Genomic DNA, 19,403 nt, shown 5'->3' on the forward strand with positions numbered 1-19,403 from the left:
GCCTGCCCGCCCGCCTGCCCGCCCGCCTGCAGAGGGCTCTGTGACACCGCGTTTCCCCCGGCAAAGTGCAGTCGGCGGCGGGAGGGGGGAAGGGAGCGCGGGGATAATGCTTCCAACAGTCTGGTCTTAGTCTGGTAAACAGACTAGGAATTGTGGGCTAAGTCCTTTTCCTCAGGCTTTGCACCAAGGCTGAGATCAGATGACTCAGTCCGGACTCATTATTTTAATAGCCTACAGCTAGTTCACATAGCAGCGGGAGTCCACAAAAAAGGCATTTAATTGTTGAAACTCAAACTGGTACATTGTAACTGCAGATTATAGTATTCAGATTTAAGTGATTCAAGTAATTTATAAAGCTTTTGCACAAGCAAACTGAAAGTTAAAATACTGATATTGTCATAAAAAGTAAATAAAACATACTTTTGTACATTAAGACCCAATTAAAGAGCATGATTTCATTTAACAAACTTAAAACAGGCAGGTGATATTTGCCAACATTACTACAGCTGCGTTTTACATTAGGAAATTAATTAAAATAGTCATTTATACTTTTTTCCACTTGCAAGTCTTAGGCCTTTCTGTATTACACCATCTATTTTCTCTTCAATCATTGTGTTACGGTGCATTTGTAATCTCACTTAGCAGGCTGCATCACAACTTTGGGGTTTTTTTCCCTACCTAATGAAAAACCGGCTTTCTGCAATAACGCCGGCGAAGCAGATCAAACAGCGCTGAAGGAACTTCCCTGCTGTCTGCCTGAGAGGCAGCGCATTGTTAGTTATTCAGATGTCAGTCCTTTTCTTCCGCATCCTAGCAGGGTTTCGCTGGTTTCATCAGATCACTCCGAGCTGGAGGTGGGAGGGTGGCTGCCGGCAAGGGATGCGAGGGAATGGTTTCTGTTAGATGGAGCGAAACTGGGGGATTTACTGCTCTCACGTACGTGCCTGGGTCTGGCACAATAGCACACCCCGAAACTAATGGGGACAAAATTTCAAAATGCAAATCAGTGTGCTGCTTTTATACCTCACAGCTGAATAATGGGACCTCAGGAGTTATTCTTGATTCTTAGGTACTTCCCCCCCAAAAAACTACTAATATAGTGATTACATAATGAAGTGTTAACTTTGTCAGTCATATGTTCCTCCAGGCAAATCAGCTTGAAGCGTAGAAAGGTACATTTTTAAAATAGCACATAATTACAGAAACAAGAGGTAGTTCTTCCTTTTGTACGGAAGAGCAAAAACACGTATGATGGTTATCTTCCTCCTCCACTTTCCCTTGTCTACCTTCACCTGAACTTTCTTGCCTTTTAGGAGGAATCTTTCCTGTCAGCTATTTTATGGATGTGTGACTCATTGCAGCAGAGTCTGAAGGATTGGGAATGTTCAGTTTGCCATTTTAGTGGGGCTGGGTTGTTTGTAAGTTGCTATCGTCCTTCCAAACAACTCACGATGCCTGAAAATTTGGTTTATTAAGACCAGACATTTCACATTCCTAATGTTAAGATTGCTGCAATTTTCCATTATAAGCTTTACCCCACCCAGTCCTCTGAATACAGATTTATAAATGAGTTTTAAAAAATGCTTCTCCATCTAAATCTTCACTTACATTTTAAGCTTGGGAGAGCATCTTTTGAGCTGAATGCTCTGTCTCAATAGGACGATCATATTCTGTATCGGTGTTCTCCCAAACAGATTTAGTGTTTCTTTAAAAATAAAATTAAACAGTGAATGCATTGTAAGTGACTTTGGTGTCTTTGTATTTGAAAGAAAATCAGCATCTATAGGTTTTAAGAATTAGTTTATTATGCAGCTTATTACCACAGTTTCTTTTTACTGTATTTTTGTCGAATGGGTATTTCGGATTGCTTACTGTATCAATGCTGCTGGAGGAGCCGCTGCAGACAGTATGTGATACATTTCTGAAAGACTGAAAAATGTGTTGGTTAATGTGTTTGACTACTACTGTGTAAAATACCGAAGATTGGCTTATTTATGCAGATTGATATTAGACATCCTTATAGCTAATAAGAAATGCTTTGTGATAACATCTATTTTTAAATTATTGCTTGATGAATCTGTCTTTGGGTGTTGACTTGAATGCTCAGAAGAACTTGGTGTGAAATGACACCAGAATACACAGACATAAATGGAACATTACAGGAATAAAATATCTGACATTTCAGCTCCCTGCTTCTTAAAGCTAAAAGTCCTTGAGGCATCAATAAAACCAAACCAAGTCCAATAGTAAAAGTGCATGTCATGCGTACACAGATCTATTTCTATGTAGGGTTGACTGCGAGAAATTGTTTTTACATAAATAGTTATAATAAGCTCTTAAAGAAGGAAAGAGGGTGGACCAGTAATGGAAAAAAATATTATATTTTAGGTTAAGCACATCTGAAAGTAAAACATCCTACTGCAACTAGGCAATTTGACAATACTGGAGCCTGTGCAGAGAGCCAGAGCAGGGCTGGTACAGTACTTAGTCCCACATAAGAACTATTTTGAGATTTGAGTCAAACTTAGGAGATAAAGACCCCTTATTTTTATTCTATGAGCAGCTTAATTCCATCTTCTCCAAGGAGATTGGAAATTTATTAAAGTTTACAGTTTCTACAAAAAAAAAGGCAAATACAATTTAACTCCCCTGCACTTTCCTCCCACTGAAATAAAAGTTAAATTTTTACTCTGCCTTCAAGAATTTTGCACTTCATTCATGTGAAAGCATAGAGCAGTCTTATAAGTCATAAAATGTGAAATAAAAATATTTAACATATTTAAATTCAATAATTGATAGGTTAAGTTAGAGTATTACTGAAAAGATACCATCAGTACTCTTTCATGTGAGACTGTCTTTAGTCATTATAGTAACTTCATACTAAGAAAATTAATTTGGGGGTTTTGTATATGTGATGCAAATTTAAAAACTGTCAGTGTGCATTGTTAAAATCATGTGTTTTAAAAAATACTTTAAATGTACAAATACTCCTTTGTATTTCATGTTACTGATGACTGCTAAGATTCTCGTTTTGGTCCCTGTAACATTTTATGGCTGTGTGACATTACATTATTCTTGCATATTAACAAGGATATGAACTGAAATGTAAGAATTCATGAAGTTATATACAAAAATTAATTAAGCAATAATCAAGTATCTGTTTTTAGCAGCAGGCGATGACTGGTTTGTTCGTTAATGGCTGTAAGCAAATCCAAGGCTGATGAACGTTCTAATGAGCCTGTTAGTAAATGCAGGGAGGATGATTTCTGAAATGACGGCTGCTACGTTACAGTAAAGGCAGGGGTTTGCTGCAGCATTTTGAAAATCTATCCCAACTGCAAGAAAGTCTGCAAGTGTTCTACACCATCCAATTGCTCCTTTTTTGCCAATGGCAAAACTCTGGAATTAGTTTGATAAGAAATAAGTTGATGTCGAGACAAAGCACAGCATAGCGAGCACTTTGATCAGTTGTGCTTGAGAGGGTTTTTACAACTTTTTAAACTCTTATTTATTTGTAACAGAGGTGACAATATCATGCCAAACAGCAGTTGCCTTCCTACTAATGAACTCCTTGAAGTATCTCTTTTGCTTAACTATTGCCTCTCACTCCGTGGAAATTACAGAATTTTGAAGTTGTGGATAAGTTATAGCTTCTTCTGAATCTTGCTCATTTACTTCAAAATAGGGTGGAAAAAACTGAGGAAGGAGTGGGAGGGGAAAGGAACAGAACTAGCAATATGTTTCTAATGTTTTGGAACTCACTGTTTCTCTCTTAAGTTGATTTCCGTGAGCTCTAATTTTGTTCCTTTTAAACACAAAAATGTCACTTGTTTATTTTAACAATGGCAGAAAGGTGATGTGGGCTTCTCCTTCAGTCCCCGTCATCAGTCTAGGGGATAAGTAATGAATTTTCATTATGAATGAAATATCTAAAATAAGACTGCATCTGTCCTGATTACGTTACTGTTCTAATGTTATCTATCCAATGTGCTTTTTTTGTGTCAATTTAAAAAATAAAATAAAATAAAATGCAGTCTGGATTTTGCATTTGCTGCATAACCTACACAAATTCAAGAAAGAAAAGGCCAAAATACCGTGTTGTTTAAGAAACAAACAAAAACCTAAAATAAAATTAAAAAAATCCTTCTTTGGAAGATTCAGAACAGAACATTCATTTCTAAGTAACAGCTGTTTTTATGGTGGGGGGAACATACAACACTAATTTAATTTTTTATTTTTATTTTTTAAATTTTAAATTAAAGATTACTTTGATGCTCTGCGAAAAGTAGATACAGTACAGTAAGTGTAAGCCTGGTACTAACAGAATAAAGAAGGGGGGGGGGACCAAACCAAACCAAAACCACAGAACTCTTTCCCAAACAGAAAATACTAAAATAAATACATTAAATATATAATAAATATATAATATATTAAATAAATACAAAATGGGAAGGTAGGACATGTGTCCAGTGTTTGGGATTTATGTTAACCTAAATATGAAATGTAATTCACAGTGACTTTTTTGTCTGTATATTCCCAAAATCAAGAGAGATACTAAATTCCTTTCCAGGACTTTTAACACTGCTTATATCGATCAAGAGTGAAAAAACACACGTGTTTTGCTGTAGGCAAGTATATGGTTTGGGATGGTTTGCTTTTATTCTGTTTGAGTGATAGTATATTATTTGGCATATCACCATCCATTAGCTCCACTTACATATGTTTAAATACGAAATTACTCAATCTTCTGAATCAATTTTCCATGCTAGAAGCACAAAATATCTACTCAGTGGATATTTTATTGTGTCTTATTGTATCTTTTAAGAACGTGTGAAGAGCAGGCAATTAAAGTAAACCCACTGATCTCTTGCTCATATTGAACAGATTTCCTAAGGTTGCAGCCTTGAGTCTACTGACAACAATATGAGTATGACTACATGTTGTGTTCGAGTCTTTTCAGTGATGAGGCAGAAATGCAATGCAAAGTCTGCTTTTAATTTTTTTTTTTTTAAGGTACACGTGCATCCTAATAATCTCTACTACATCTGTTGAAGATGCACGTATTCAGAAGATAATACATTCAATATATGGTGATAATATTTTTACATCTTGAAAACAGGTTGAATAATGGAACTGAAAGAATTGTACTAGCAATAAATTATTCCTAAGACTAATAATAAAAAGAAATCTAATTCTGCCCTAAGGTACTCATCAGGTTGTCATAAATATTCTTTATTTAAGAAATAGAGAAAGCTTTCAATAGATGAGTCTGAGTACAACTAGTACTGGGAATGAACACTGAATTCCTTTGTAAGACCTGATCTCAAATGAATGTGCAAGTTGAAGTCCAACTTAGATGTGTGGTGTTTCTACAATATATGCTGCGCTGAAACTGCTGTTTCCAGAAACTTAGAAATGCCCTTTAATGATTTGTTTGATCTGGTTAGGGCCTGTTGTCAAATGTGATACAGGTTTAGGGGAGTAATTGGGAGGGGATTATTATTTTGTGCTGTTTCTTCCCCATTTTTGATGTTTTTTTGTGAAATCAGAAAAAACCAAGACAAGCAAAAGGGAGTTTTGTTAAATCATATGTTTTAACACTATGCAAATACTCTGTAATCTGAATAGTGAGGAGGAACGGGTATGATTATGCACACATCTTAATGGGGCTTTTTCACACTGATATTTCTTTTTAAGGTTTTGCTAAAACTGTAATGGAAGCTCTCTAAAGAAAAAAAATGCTTGATAGCTTCTGTGAAGCAAGAGAGGTTGGTACAGAGCTGCAGAATACTTGTTTACCCACACTACAAAGAATGGTGTGTGAGAGTGCTTGAGGGTGTTCATCAAATAATTTGAGTTAATGGATGGTATGAAACTTGCTCATATATTTATTCCCTCATTATCACATAAAGAGTGTGGCAAGGCATTACTGGGGACATTGATTGTCTTTGCTTTGGCCCAGTTTTGTGAAGTTCAACTGAGAAAAGCCTTTCATCCTTCCCAGCAGACAAGACAGCCTACTGCTGAACTCCCACCACTTAGATTTCTCCAGATTTCTCCTTAACCTAATAATAGTTCAACTTAACAGTTGTCTTCTCCTCCCAGCATTAGGTAAACCGAACCACGTTGCTTTGTCTTTGCTTGTAAAGGCAGCAAAAGGTGTGGAGGACAGTTCGTGACTAAGGGGTGCAGTAGTGCGTTTCAGGGTCCACAGAGTCCCACCCTACTGAAACGGGGTCCTGCCTTGAGCAGTGGATCCTCCTAATCCCTCTTCAAAGTAGAGGTCTCCTGAAGTTTTAAAATACTGTATAACTAGAGGTGCTTTCCATCCTAGTCTTTTTTTTTTTTTTTCCTGAACATTGCTAAAGTGATGAAGAAGACTGGGAGCTAAAATTACCATTCCCACCTCCTTATTTCTGTTCGTACAGCACTGAGAAAGAACTGCGTAAACATCTTGAGACAAAACTGGGAAAGATGGAGGGGAAAAGCAGATATAACCAGCACTTTGCACTGACAGGTATGCAGAGTAGCAGGAGAATTAATGTGGGGCTTTCAGTATGTAGTTAAGCTAGTGCATGCCCCATCTGTCAAGCACGTTTGACTACCTTTGATCTAAATATGATGCAACCAAAAGATAGCACAAATCTGCTATAAAGCACCATGGATTTTTTTCTCCTGTTTGCAGTCTTGAAGTTGACCAAGTGTTGGGTTAAGGAGCAGTCCGCTGAAATACAAGTGACGGAAGCTCAGCAACGTGATTTCTTATGTACTGGGAAAGGTGACAGGCTTTTGCTAGTACAGGTTAGCCAAATTAGGCAAACGTGAATATGAGATGTGTGTTACTATGAATGTTTTTCCATAATTTTCTGTGTGATAATGAGAAAAGGTCAGAACTAATTCGGTTCTGCTACTTTTCCTGTTGCGGTTTAATGCAGCTTGTCAGTGTTGACACACAGGACAAGGTATATATGTTATTGTCAGGTAGTACTGTCATTGTTTTTTAAGCTGGTGTGCAACTGGACAGTGTTGTGGAGCAGTCCTGGGCCTGAGCATCTCTGCAGTGTCATCTGCTTGTTTTACAAGCTCAGAATAATCCCCCTTCCCTCTCTTGTGTGCATATGCAGTAACTGGAGAACGATAGACTTGTGATTGCATCATCTCCTCTGTTTGCGTATGTTTTAGAGTCTAAATCATGAAGAAACCATATGTAGCAAATTAATATTCAGATCCCACAAGGTAGCTCTGATGCACCTTTTCACTGTCTGTCGACATAGAAACAGATCTGGTCCAAGCAGGGCTAACTTCCTGCATCAGTAAGCTGCAACAGCGAGGAAGAGGACGAAAGGGTCCCTCATACCCTTATGATCATTATTAAGAAGATATATTCTAAAGGGCAACTTTCTGGTTTTTTCCTGTTCAAGTGAGATCTCAGGTAAAAATTTTCAGTTTATTTGCAACTCACTTTTGTAACTACCCTTACCCTCACTCTGAGTGTATGAGTCCCGAACTCTTAAACTGTCTTAGAATTGTGTGTAGTAAGTTTTATGATAAACTAACTCTGACATCACGCTGTGAGTTATACTGGGGCATGATCCTGAAACAGTCACTACGTGCTCATAGCTCAAGGAAATTTCTGGGCGAGTGTGTTCTGCTTCTGTTCATTCTTGATTCCAAAGCTTTTGGGGGCAACGGGACTTATAAAACATTGCAAAGATTTGATCTGGAAAGGCTTTTTTTCATTTGAACATCGCCTCCGCTTTTTTGTGACTTTTTATGTTGGTAACAACAGCTAACGCTGGCTGTATTATATTGCCACCTATATGGAAGGTTGTGCAACACTTTCCATTATAAGACTGTTTCAGTTGCTTATTATGTTGCCAACATTCAGCTGTTTGGGCTGAAATTTTCCATGCTGGGTGTCTCCTTCAGGCTGAATTTCTTGGGAAAGTTTCAATAAAAATACTTGAACCATTCCAGGGAATGAGAGGAGGGGGAAATACTACATTTTGCTCATGTTTAATAAAGTTGCTGCAAGCACTTGATTCAGAAATCATTGCACCTACGTGTTTTGGAGCAGGGAGTTGAATTATTAGGGAGGTGAAAGGGTGAGGAAAGAAAAAATAGGGGTGGAAGAGATTTCTTCCTAAGGAGTGGGCTCCTCCCTAACGTTATGAACCATCTGCAGGAAAGTGCACACAAACCCCATGCTTGTTAAAACAGGGTCAATGAACGGCTGGGAACTGAATGATTCTCCTTGTTTCGCTGTGCCTATGTGGTATATTGGATTTGAAGAGAGGGGCTTATGAGGTGTAAACACAATCCTGTGCAACAGGGAAGATGACTAAAATCTGCGTAGTGGTGGAACTGGAGAGCGGGGTTATGGAGTTAAGAATAAGAGTTGAAAATAGCAGAGGTAGATTTGCTCAGCAAGGAGATGGATCTGAAGATGGTGAGAGAGACTATTAAGCAAGGAGATAGGATTTAACCTAAGCGATCTTAGAGCAGCCTTTGTTAGTTACAGTTCATTTTCTGTTTCCCACACATCTTGTGCATTTAAATGAGGCACGGAAAATTGTATGCAATCATGTAATTTAGAGACCAGTATTCAACCTTAATTCCAGCATGTTTCATTTCTGAGCACTTGATGTTGCAACCATAATGTACTTTCAACATGAAAATTAAAGCCTTAGTTGGAAATGCCATTCTATACCCATCATTAAAACGCTATTATTGTAAGCTTTGAAGAACACCACCATAGTTAGGCACAAGTATAATACTGCATTTCAATTAAAATGCTGAAAAATGTTTTATTTTAATCCATTTAGACAAGGTTCTTTTTCAAAACCATAGCACTGCCAGTGCTTCAGCAAACACGTATGGGACGATTTGGATCTGAAAAGGTTAATTCCATACTTGAGATATCAGGAACTGAACTGCTCAACAGATTCTGCCTTCCTTTTCTCTCAGGTTCACAGTGTAGACAACAAATGACGTTTTGGAATATATCAAACATGCTTAGCCTAAACAGGAGCAAGTTAACAGGACAGGGAGAAGTTTCAGCTATAACTTCAAATTTTCCTGATTTTTATGGACTTCAACCAGACTGGTTAAACCTCAATATTATTTTAACATTGTTATTGGTGGCCGAGTTTATTAAATAGCAGCGTTCATGCTGCTGCTTTTAATATCTCACACTTGAGGTTATCTTCCAAGTTTTCAAGGATTTATAATGCTGCCGTTACATTTTCTTAAGGAATAAGGCTTCCTATCCAGAAGCAAGCATACATCATAGTACAAATTCCAAATATAGTGAACTAGATGTTTCCTAGTTAAAGGAAAGCAAACATGTACTGGAATGCTGATTTTATTAAGATCCTTTTACTTCTTTTTTTTCTTGAATGAAATTTAGACTTCTATTTGAGGACTGTGTTATCAATAATATCTGCACCCTTGTTTAGAGAAGAGGAATTTAAAACTGAACTGTTACTATGGATATCTGCTTTTAAAATATTAACTTCATAAAAATGCCATATCTGGGTTTGACATGATGTATTGTCTCTGTTCAAAGAAGATAAGCTCTCATGTCATATACCTGTTTATTAATGTCTGCGGATTGTGTGTTGGTGTTACATATTGTGGCAAAGATCCACTTATTAATGCCTTCATGGTATGGATGGACAGGATACATCTTTATTGCTCTAATGGTACTTAAAATGTTATGCCACAGTATTTTGAGGCTGTGTTAAAGTACACAAATCTCTTTTGAAAAAGAGCTGGTTTTTTGATACCTAGGCCAAATTTTTCTTTCATATTTGGCACAGATGCCTAAACCCCCATTTTTTTCTTTCTCCCTTCCCTATGCACCCCTTACTGTTAAACAAGAGTGTTTTTTCTCAGAGGTCTTTCCCTAAGTGCAGTCAGGTCTGGACTCACGGCCAGTAGAATCTACCCAGCTTCCACCCAAACAGCCCATGTTTTGCAAGCAGTCACAAAATGTTGGGTTTCTGTGGAGCGTAAACGAATATAGTGATTCATATTAATTTAAACTGCTGGTTGAGGCCCAGAGGAGAAACTGGGCTGTCCTCTAGCACCATGTTGCAGATGCTGTGGCACATATTATGTATTGCTCTGAGACCCAGTGTGACCAGATGGTCATGTTCAGTGCAATTGTTGTGGTACTACGATCTGCAGAATCAGTTTGCGCAGCCAGCCTGTGGCCTGATCCTTCTTACGATGGCAGGATATAAACTGTGAACCAGATGACTGATGTGGCGGTATTCCCTCTGCCTCCCTCTCCTCAGGGTCTGCTGCTCTTCCTCAGAAGCTGAAGGTGGATCTCCCAGTCTTCTAGTGGATTCTGGACATTCGCCAGGGCTTGCTTCCATGTCTTCTCATTTGATAAGGAACATCAAGTCACACGACAGGCAGTTTGGTCACATAGCAAATATCGTTGTCACATGACAAGAAATTTGGTAGACTGATGGGTTGGCCCTGGCTATCAGCCAAGTGCCCACATAGCTGCTTGCTCACTCACCCGCACGCCTCCAACCCCAGCAGGATGCAGGAGGAAACAGGAGGAGCATAAGCGAGAAAACTCATGGGCTGAAATAAAAGGAATCACTTACCAAGTACTGTCACAGGCAAAACAGACTTCACCTGGGGAATTTAACTTAATTTATTGCCAACTAGCGTAAATACTTAATTACTGAGTCAGGTATTGGTTACTGAGAAACAAAATAAAAACCCTAAAACACTTGGAGGGGAAAAAAAGCCATCCTTCCTCCCTCTTTCCCAGGCTCATTTCACTCCAGACATCTCTCCCTGCCTGCTACTGCTGCAGGCCACGCTCAGTTCTTTCAGTGAGGCAGCAAGTGGTGCAGGGGTTGGGGTTGGGTTGTAGTGCTTTCTCTCTGCTGCCCCTTGTTTGTCACTCTTTTCCTGTGCTCTGATGTTGGTCACCCATGGGCTGCACTGCCTCCAGGGGTGTACCAGCTCTCCACCATGCAGCACCTCCTACGCCTCTGACTGTGTTATTTTCTGATTCCCTCTGTTGTTTCCTCCTCTGTTCCCTCTTGTCTCTCCCTCCAGCGTTTTCTACCCCTCCTTAAATATGTTTTCACTGAGGTGCCACCAGCTTCACTGATGGGCTCAGCTGTGTCATGCGGTAGGTCCCCTGTGGACCTGGCTGAAACCAGCTGTGACTGGCATGAGGCAGCCCCTGACCTCTTCTTGCCCTGCAGCCCCCACCACTACAAAAACCTGCCACCTACACCCAATACAACAACTCAGTATCTTCATTATTTCCTCCACAGGCTTGTTGTCTGTGGCTGCTTCTATCCCTGAGTCTGTCTCATTCTCTTTCCTAGGCTCCTCTGAGGAGAGTGTGACTATTGAAAGAAAGCCAGGTCACCCTCGCTTAGTCCAATACAAATAATTGCTGGTAATTTTTGTCATTCTGTTTCCTTACTGGATTGCAAATGTGAGTTTCTGGGCGACAGCTGGCTCCAAGGCGAGTGCAGGGTACTGGCTGCACTGTGTTCTCACTTCTCTGAATGTGCTCTTCATGGCTTGCCAAGGTTGCAAGAGCTCATCATGTAAAGCTTGTGTCTTGGCTAAAACCTGGTTTACTTTGTCTAACCTGGTCAGACAAATGTCTGGGTGTAACTTCACTTTTTATTCTGTATCACAGGCTAGTGCGTATTGTTTTATTCACTGACAGGTGTAGTTTGTACTTTAACATGAAGGACAGAGGACTGTATGGACAAGGTGATTTATTTTAGCCTGTCTTCTCAGGAATCCTTCAAGATGGCTCCTTACGCAGTGGAGGGGAAAGGCAAAGGATTAAAATATCGCTTGAATGCTAAGCGCCTGAAGTCTGAGTTGCAGAGATCCCGTTGCGGGGGGAACCCCAGTCCTTTCAAGTGAGGATTGATACAGGTGCCAGCAGTGATGCTTTGCATGTCAGCATAGTGCAGTATCAGGTGTTCTGGTGTAACTCTGCATAGGCACTTGGAATGAAGGTGGTCTTTTTCAAGTCAATTGTTCTTTTTTTGGAAGGAATCAGAATAAATTATTCCAGGTGGGAGATCCCATGCAAAAAGTTGCAGTGCTTGAATTACTGCACTACCAGTGCGCTCCTTGCACTGTGCTGGTGGAATTTCCTCTCAGCATCCTGCAGAGATGAACCTGCAGTTGTATTAGGCCTTCAGCAATATGTACCAAAGCTCTACAGGGAGACCTCATTTGGTTTTCAAGAGTTAGGAACTCCAGTTTGAGTAATTGCAATTTAATTGGACATCTTTTATGTCAGGCAACATTGTCTAAAATGTTTAGAAAAAGGATGTGATTATCCTAAGTTGGAAATGCTGTATATACACAGTGTAATTCATACTATCCCTTTGACCTTCAGATTCAATACATTTGCCCCTAACATTTTTCTCCATTCAAGCTACTCAGCTACTTTTTCACAGAAGGATTGAGTGTAGTTATTGTAAAGGTGCAAGTATAACTATTATAATACTGTGTTCAATGCTGATCTCTGGTTGGAGTTTAAAAAAAAAATTGTGTGTTTGCACATGATGTAAATGTCTAATGTAAGTTCTATTGAAATCAGAACTGAATGGCCCAGATCTTGAATACTGGAATAAAGCTGTTGATAGAGACGTTTGTATTCTTGAAATCTGTGTGTTGCAGAGAAACTTGTCGTGGCTGAGTTTGAAACTCCATTTGGTCACTGAGTGTGAAAAATACTTACTTTATCTTTACCTAAAGCTTGCTTGTGGACAGCGTTTCAAGCCTCTCATCCTCATGATTGTCCTTGTTCTAGATTTATGACTGATGCAGCTCGACGTGAGCAGGAGTCTTTGAAGAAAAAGATTCAGCCGAAACTCTCTTTGACTTTGTCAAGCACAGTGTCCCGTGGGAATGTATCTACTCCACCTCGCCACAGCAGTGGAAGCCTTACTCCTCCAGTCACCCCTCCAATCACTCCCTCCTCTTCATTTCGCAGTAGTACTCCTACAGGTAAGCACCAACTGTTTGGTTTATCCCAAATAAACTAGCAATTTTGCTACATGACATTTGGAGACCAATAGACATACTGAGGCATTGGGAAGAAGAACCCCTAAAAATAAAACAGAAAAGCTTTGGGCTCTTTTATTTGCATTTGGTTTGCAATCTCTAAAATGTGTTTGGGCATTTGTTTCCAAACGCTTTGCTAAAGCAGAGAAAGACAGTAACTTTAAAAAATCATAGCTGAAATTATTACATGAAGAAACTAACCTTACCAGAAATAGCAGATGTGCAAAAGAGCCCTGATGTATCAGTAGGAGAGCTCTGCACATGGTACAGTGCAAGTTTAAGATACAAGTCAGCCCCTTTTTTGGGGGGGATGGGGGGATGAGGGGGGTTGAATTTATAGATAAATGAGTGGACAGGGAGGAATGTTCAGCTTCTGTCATCATGTAGACATGACTTTCATTAGGAAACTATGTTCAAAACCAGAAATGTGTGAAAACAAGTGATCTGTGTTTTCTTCAAAAACAAGTGTTCCAGTGGTTTTCCCAGGTATAAAATTCCTGGGAATTTTTTTGCACTGATTAGAGAAACTGAAAATTGCTTCCTGTGCTGAACCAGATCTCTTGGCCCAAGTCAGTCTGGTTTACATTAGAAAGAGATCTTGTCAGATAATTCTGATACACTTCAGATTAAATACCAATATTTCCTTCTAAAAAGCTAAATGCATATAATACATCTATTCTCTTCTGTAATAAATAGGCTCAACATAACGTTCTTAATAGGAAATCACATGAGCATCCCTGTCTTGATAAACTGTTATGCCATGTGTTTTATATAAGCTATTTAATGTTTTAGTATTAATGATTAAATGGAAAAGTTGTAGTGGTCCTTGCGACACTCTGGGAGTTCTGAAATGAATTGGTTGTTTAGTATGTCCCTGAATATGAAAAATGGAAGCATGTTGAAAATAGTTAAATGGTAAGTCCTAATGTAATTCAGAAAATTTTAGAAGATTTTCTTAATTATCTCCTATTTGAAAGAAATTGATTCATTTCCTTGACATCCTACAGATGTCAAAGAATTTCTGCTTTCTTTTGGTTTACTTTTTGTACAGCTCCTCCTGAGAAAGCTAATTCATGATGTGGTCAGGTAGTATAACTTTGCACATCTGTAAGCAACACTGGTTAGTGATGTACTCTGAAACATGTTCCATCAAATACTAAAGAAAAAAAGCCAGCATCTGTCTACTGAAATACTTTATAAATTTTTATTATTTATATATTTTTCAAACTTTTTAAGTTACTCAGAATGCTGTTTTACCTGTAGTTAGGAGAATGAGCCTGTTTTGGCTAACTTGAGTTTCTGGGAGTCCTGCCTGGCAGGTTATAAATAATACCAGCTTCCACTTTCTGCACCCTCTGTTCCAAGTTCCTCGGTGGAGCCCTGTTCCAAGGTTAGGGTTTGTAATAGCCTGGTAGCAAAAAATATATATTCTTTCTTGAAGTTTTTGGTTTGGTTTTTTTTTTTTATTAACTATCAACTGAATTGCATTTCAGCAGCCTCAGCCCAGAATTTCCATTTTTGTCATCTTAAATGGTTTTCTGGACCTAAAATAAGCATTGAGATTTTTCTGATAACTACAAAATTAACTTACATAGATGAGGTGCTCAGAGTCACGCCGTGGCTGAGTTTCTCTTTCTGTCGTGCAGTGCCTGCAGAGGGAGCCCAGGAAGGCCAGCAGACTAATTTTAGATAGGCAGCTCACATGTCTGTTATTGGCTAACGCACATCTTTTTCCCTCAAGTGCAAGTATATATGGCAATTGACTAGCAAGATGATAAAACCAAGGGTAGTTAGGCAAGATCTGTTTCAGGGAAACAATTTAGAGTATGTAAATCGTCCTGCATTTCAGCCTCGCAGTGCCTACACAACTTTCAAGCCCTACAGGCATACCCACCACTGCATCCAGTGAGAATGAAGAATATTGCTGTATTCCTTCTGTGCGATCCTGTTTGATTTGTACTCCGAGCAAACTCTTGTTAACTCGTCTTTGAATACAGGTAAACATGTATGTTGTGGTAACTTAAGAAAACAAAGAGGCTGTTTTTCCTCAGGTTGCCTGAAAGGGCGTCATCTGGGTTGATGTTAAGTATTTGTTATAATCCAAATGCAATCATTGTCCTCATCCTCCTTTAGACCTATACTTTGTCAAAAATAAAATGGGATTGCTTTGACCCAATCTATTAATAAATTCAGAATGGCAGTTTCTCTTTTATTAACACCCATCTAAGTTGTTTGATAGTTTGTTAGGGTACCAAACATAAGCAGTGTGCCTGGCATTACTGTTACTGCACAAGGTGTAACTCCAAGATTGTGATGCTTTAGATGCCAGAGAGAAAGCATGCCTTACAGGCTGCTGAGATGCCATACAAATATGCATGTCCCTCAGCAGAGAGTGTCTGTGCTACATGGCTGTTTGCCATTCTTGTTCAAGGTAGAAAGCAGGAACCTCACTAATCTTTTGGGTCCTATTTTCCATGTAGTGCCCTCCTATTAGGTATGCTGCTCATCTTGGCTTTCCTAGGTGTGGTAGTCTTATCTTGGGTGAAGCTAGCAGCTACCTGAATCCCAGTCACCTTTGTGCACATCCTTACAGCTAAGTCCTTCCATTTCCTGATGCTGTTAAGCTACTGTTTTTCATTTTTAATTTCATTTTTCAACAGAGTGTAATTTCATATAATGATCTCTCATCCATGTATTGACCAGACTCAAACCCACTTAGCTTGTGAAACTTGATAAGAAACAGTTCATGGTGGTTTGGCTGCAGAGAATGTTTGTTAAGTTTTGCAGTAAAAATCAGTGCCAAAAGACTACAGGCCAAATTCACAGACAGAGCTGAGCAGCTTCCAAGCTGACACACATACATGCTGCAAATGTTGCATGCATATATATATAGCACCTTCTTCTGCGTAAATGAGATTATTTATGTAGAAGCAGAAATATTCAGCAAAGAAGTGTGCTCTTTAAGGCTCTTCTCAGGTAATGAGGTAGACATGTATTTATCTGCAGACTCTGTATGTGTTAGTCCCCTGAAACGGCCCATTTGTGGTTTTGGTGGGAAGTAGAAATGCAGCAATTAATTTTCTATACCTCTCCTCTGTTCCCTCAGGGGTGACTGGCATGTGCTCTCTGCTTACATTTGGCTTTTTGTTCCCTCTCCTATAACAAGTTTTCTCTTCTTCTTAAGACCTGCATCCTCTAGTGACTGCAGAAATTTCACTTTAAAAATTTATTCCAGTTTTTGTTTTAACAATGGTGTCTCCTGGGAGACTTTGTTTAGTAGTCTTAAATGCTCTTCTTAGAGTTCGCAGGCAGGATTTAGCAAAAGAAATGGCTTCCATCAGCAATACAGACTCCTTAGAGTGATAGGGAAGTATAGCTAAGTAGCACCAGCACATAGCTTATTTTGGAAAGATGTTAACAGTCTGCAAACATTGAAATATCTCTTTATTTAAGAAGCGCTCAATTAAGTCACAAAAACTTCTGTTGCCTTTATTTTTGAATGTCAATTTTAAACCCACAGAACTAATGAAGTCTAGTTATGGATAAAAATGGGGCTGACATTGCATCTTTAACATACGCTGTTAATTTTTTAAATGTTTTCATACATCTGTGTGGCTCACAGATGAAATTTCCACTCCTAACTTCCTGGCTTTTGAGTGTAAGTCAGAGCATTGACATTCCTTTGAAAACTATGATATCTCTTCATACTGAAAAGCTTTAAAAAAGATTCAGTGATAGTAACTTATTGGTAATTCATTATTAAAATAACCTGGTTCCAATTTTAGTTACAGAAGTAATTCATAGTAATAAGTCTCAGACTTTAAAAACAAATTAAAAAAAAAGTAAAGCCACTTTTGCATTGAAGGAGTGCCAAAAATCATCTGAAACCACTGTTTTGTGTTTGTTTGTTTTTTCTTCCATATTTATGACTTTTTTTTTTTTTTTTTAATGATTCCAGGCCTGGGATAGTAAATTTCAGCCTGGAATGAATTTTTGCCCTTCTTATAAATCCTAAAGCAAGAGTTTAATACTACCAACTGGCTTTTTAATGGCTCAACCCTAAATCTTGCCCACCCCCCAAAAAAAGCTGAAATATTTGAAAACCTCATAATTAGCATTACATTTTGCACTGAAGAAACTGGCTCTCAGACTTCCTTTCCTGTTTATTTTGATTTTAATAGATTATAAGTTATAACATTTATGCTGTTTTAATAGGTTTATAAACCTACTTACTGCCTGATCGAGTTGGGCAGTGGATGGCAGCCAGTCCTGGCAGTGAGCATTGAGGATGCTATGGTTGGCTGGAATAGCTGTGGCCTTCTGTCAGTCCTTCCACTTGTAAAAGAGATGAAAGAGGGAAGTTCTCATGGGTGGTCGTAGCTGACCCCATGAGAGAATTGGCAAGTCCCATTTTGATTTGCAGCTGTCATTTAAGTAGGTGACTAACTGTTGGTTTATCTTATTAACTAGGATAAATGCCTTTCTGGGGAGTCATATTTGTGCGGTCATTTTTGATTGACTACATTTGAAAGATTTTACCTTTCCTTAATATGGCAAACTTCCTTGAAATTTCCACTAGCCCAGTCTCAATATTTACAAAAGTGACCCCATTTTCTACCCATAGAAAATACCTGACTTTTCAGTCTCTTTTTTTTTTCTTTCTAGTAAAACATGAAAGTAATAATTAATTTTAATTTGGAGTAAAAAATACTGTGCAGGATTGGCCTTAACCTTTAAGGAATCCAAGATCTAAACAGTGATACTGTAATCAAATATGCCTAAAAATTCAGTACAGCAATATTATAAGACTTTAAAAAAAACTATGACTGAGGCTTTCAAGTTAGTACTATTGATGTAGAAACCATTACATTTACCATCTGAGGATACTATTTGAATGATGATCTAGTAGATCTATAGTAACTGAGTAGTTTTTTTAGATACATAGAGTGTATTCTTGAACTGAAATCAAGACTGCTTTGTAGCTGTGTCAGTATTCATAAAGCTGCACTGTTTCAACCAGTTAGAACATATCATGTGAAATGGGCCAATTTTTTTCTAATAAGTCATACTAGTGGTGCACCAGGACTTTATATAATATGTGATTTAAAGACAAAGTGAAATTCAATATATTTTCAGTCAAAAAAAAAATCAGTCTTCACCTAGTGTGTATTTTCAGAGCCTGGTATAATTAGAAGTACTTTTGATACCTAGTGTGACTGCATTCTTAAATATCTACAATGATTTTAAATATATTTGTATTTGTTGTAGGTTTAGTTAACTAAATTAGAGAGAATTGTATCCCATTTACGTTATTAGGGAGTATCTTCTGAGATTAAAATCGTATATATGTAAACTTTTATTCAATAAAATTAATAGATTCTTATAACTCAGACTATTAACCTTATTCAGCTGGATTTTGTTCAGGATTCAAGTGCAACTACTGGCAAACAGTGACCAAAAAATTACAGCTTCCTTCTTGTGTTAACAAGAGTTCTTGCTACTGATGAAATAATTTAGAGCTTCATTGTTCCCTCTATGGGTGACTAATTTACAGGAGTGGGAAGTCTGCTGAAGATCTCCTTTCTGCTCCTGCCAAAGGCAGTTGGGACTTGGAAATTAATCTGTAAGGATCCACCTTGCTTCTGGTCCATTAAGGACTTCTCTGTTGTGGGAGCTTTGGTTTGGGGAAGAAAAGCACTGTATGGCAGTTTATGAGTTTTCCCAATAAACCTTGTTATCCCAAGTCATGTTATGTCAATGACATGAGATATCGTTCTTATAATTCTGCTGTATAGCATTTGCCTTTATGGATAACTCCTGAAGGAATCCCAAGGGCCTTCTCTTGAGTCTATTCCCTTTTTTTCCCAAGAACGCAAAAATTGAAAGAAAACCACCCATTGTTTGCTGGTAATAGCAATCAAAAACACAATAGTAACCAGCCATTGGAATTGGGCATTGAAATAGAGTAACAGGCATGCTGGAAACTAGTATGGTTTAGATTCTAAATGTGTGTTTAATTTTTGTTACTTTAAGTTGTTTAAAAAATGCGTTGTCTTGTTGTAATGCAAAAGCTTATTCCTCTTCGTAGGTATCAAAGCAGCTAACATTTCAGTACAGTTTCCATATGTTATGCTTTCAACAATGAAGTAATCATATGGCACAGACAGCTGTTATGCAGAGTGCTGTAGCAGCATGTTAAACAGAATCCAGCAAGAAAAAGAGATCTGCTCAGCTAAGCTACTTCGTAAGTTTAAAGTGGACAGTAGAAATGTAAAATAACAGGATGTGCCCCCCCCCCAAATGAATGAGGACTGAGAGAAGGA

General features: G+C 38.4%; 1 protein-coding gene across 1 annotated transcript in view; it reads left to right on the forward strand.

The window, feature by feature from the left end:
* The window catches only part of JAZF1 (JAZF zinc finger 1), a 103,027-nt gene that overhangs the window by 58,938 nt on the left and 24,686 nt on the right, over positions 1 to 19,403 (forward strand). Inside the window, exon 5 of the mRNA XM_010577649.1 lies at positions 12,827 to 13,023. Coding sequence (XP_010575951.1) covers positions 12,827 to 13,023 — 197 coding nt within the window. The remainder of the gene's footprint in view (positions 1 to 12,826; positions 13,024 to 19,403) is intronic.

The sequence above is a fragment of the Haliaeetus leucocephalus genome, unplaced genomic scaffold, assembly GCF_000737465.1.
Source record: "Haliaeetus leucocephalus isolate CR32 unplaced genomic scaffold, Haliaeetus_leucocephalus-4.0 Scaffold566, whole genome shotgun sequence".
NCBI classification, from domain to species: domain Eukaryota; kingdom Metazoa; phylum Chordata; class Aves; order Accipitriformes; family Accipitridae; genus Haliaeetus; species Haliaeetus leucocephalus.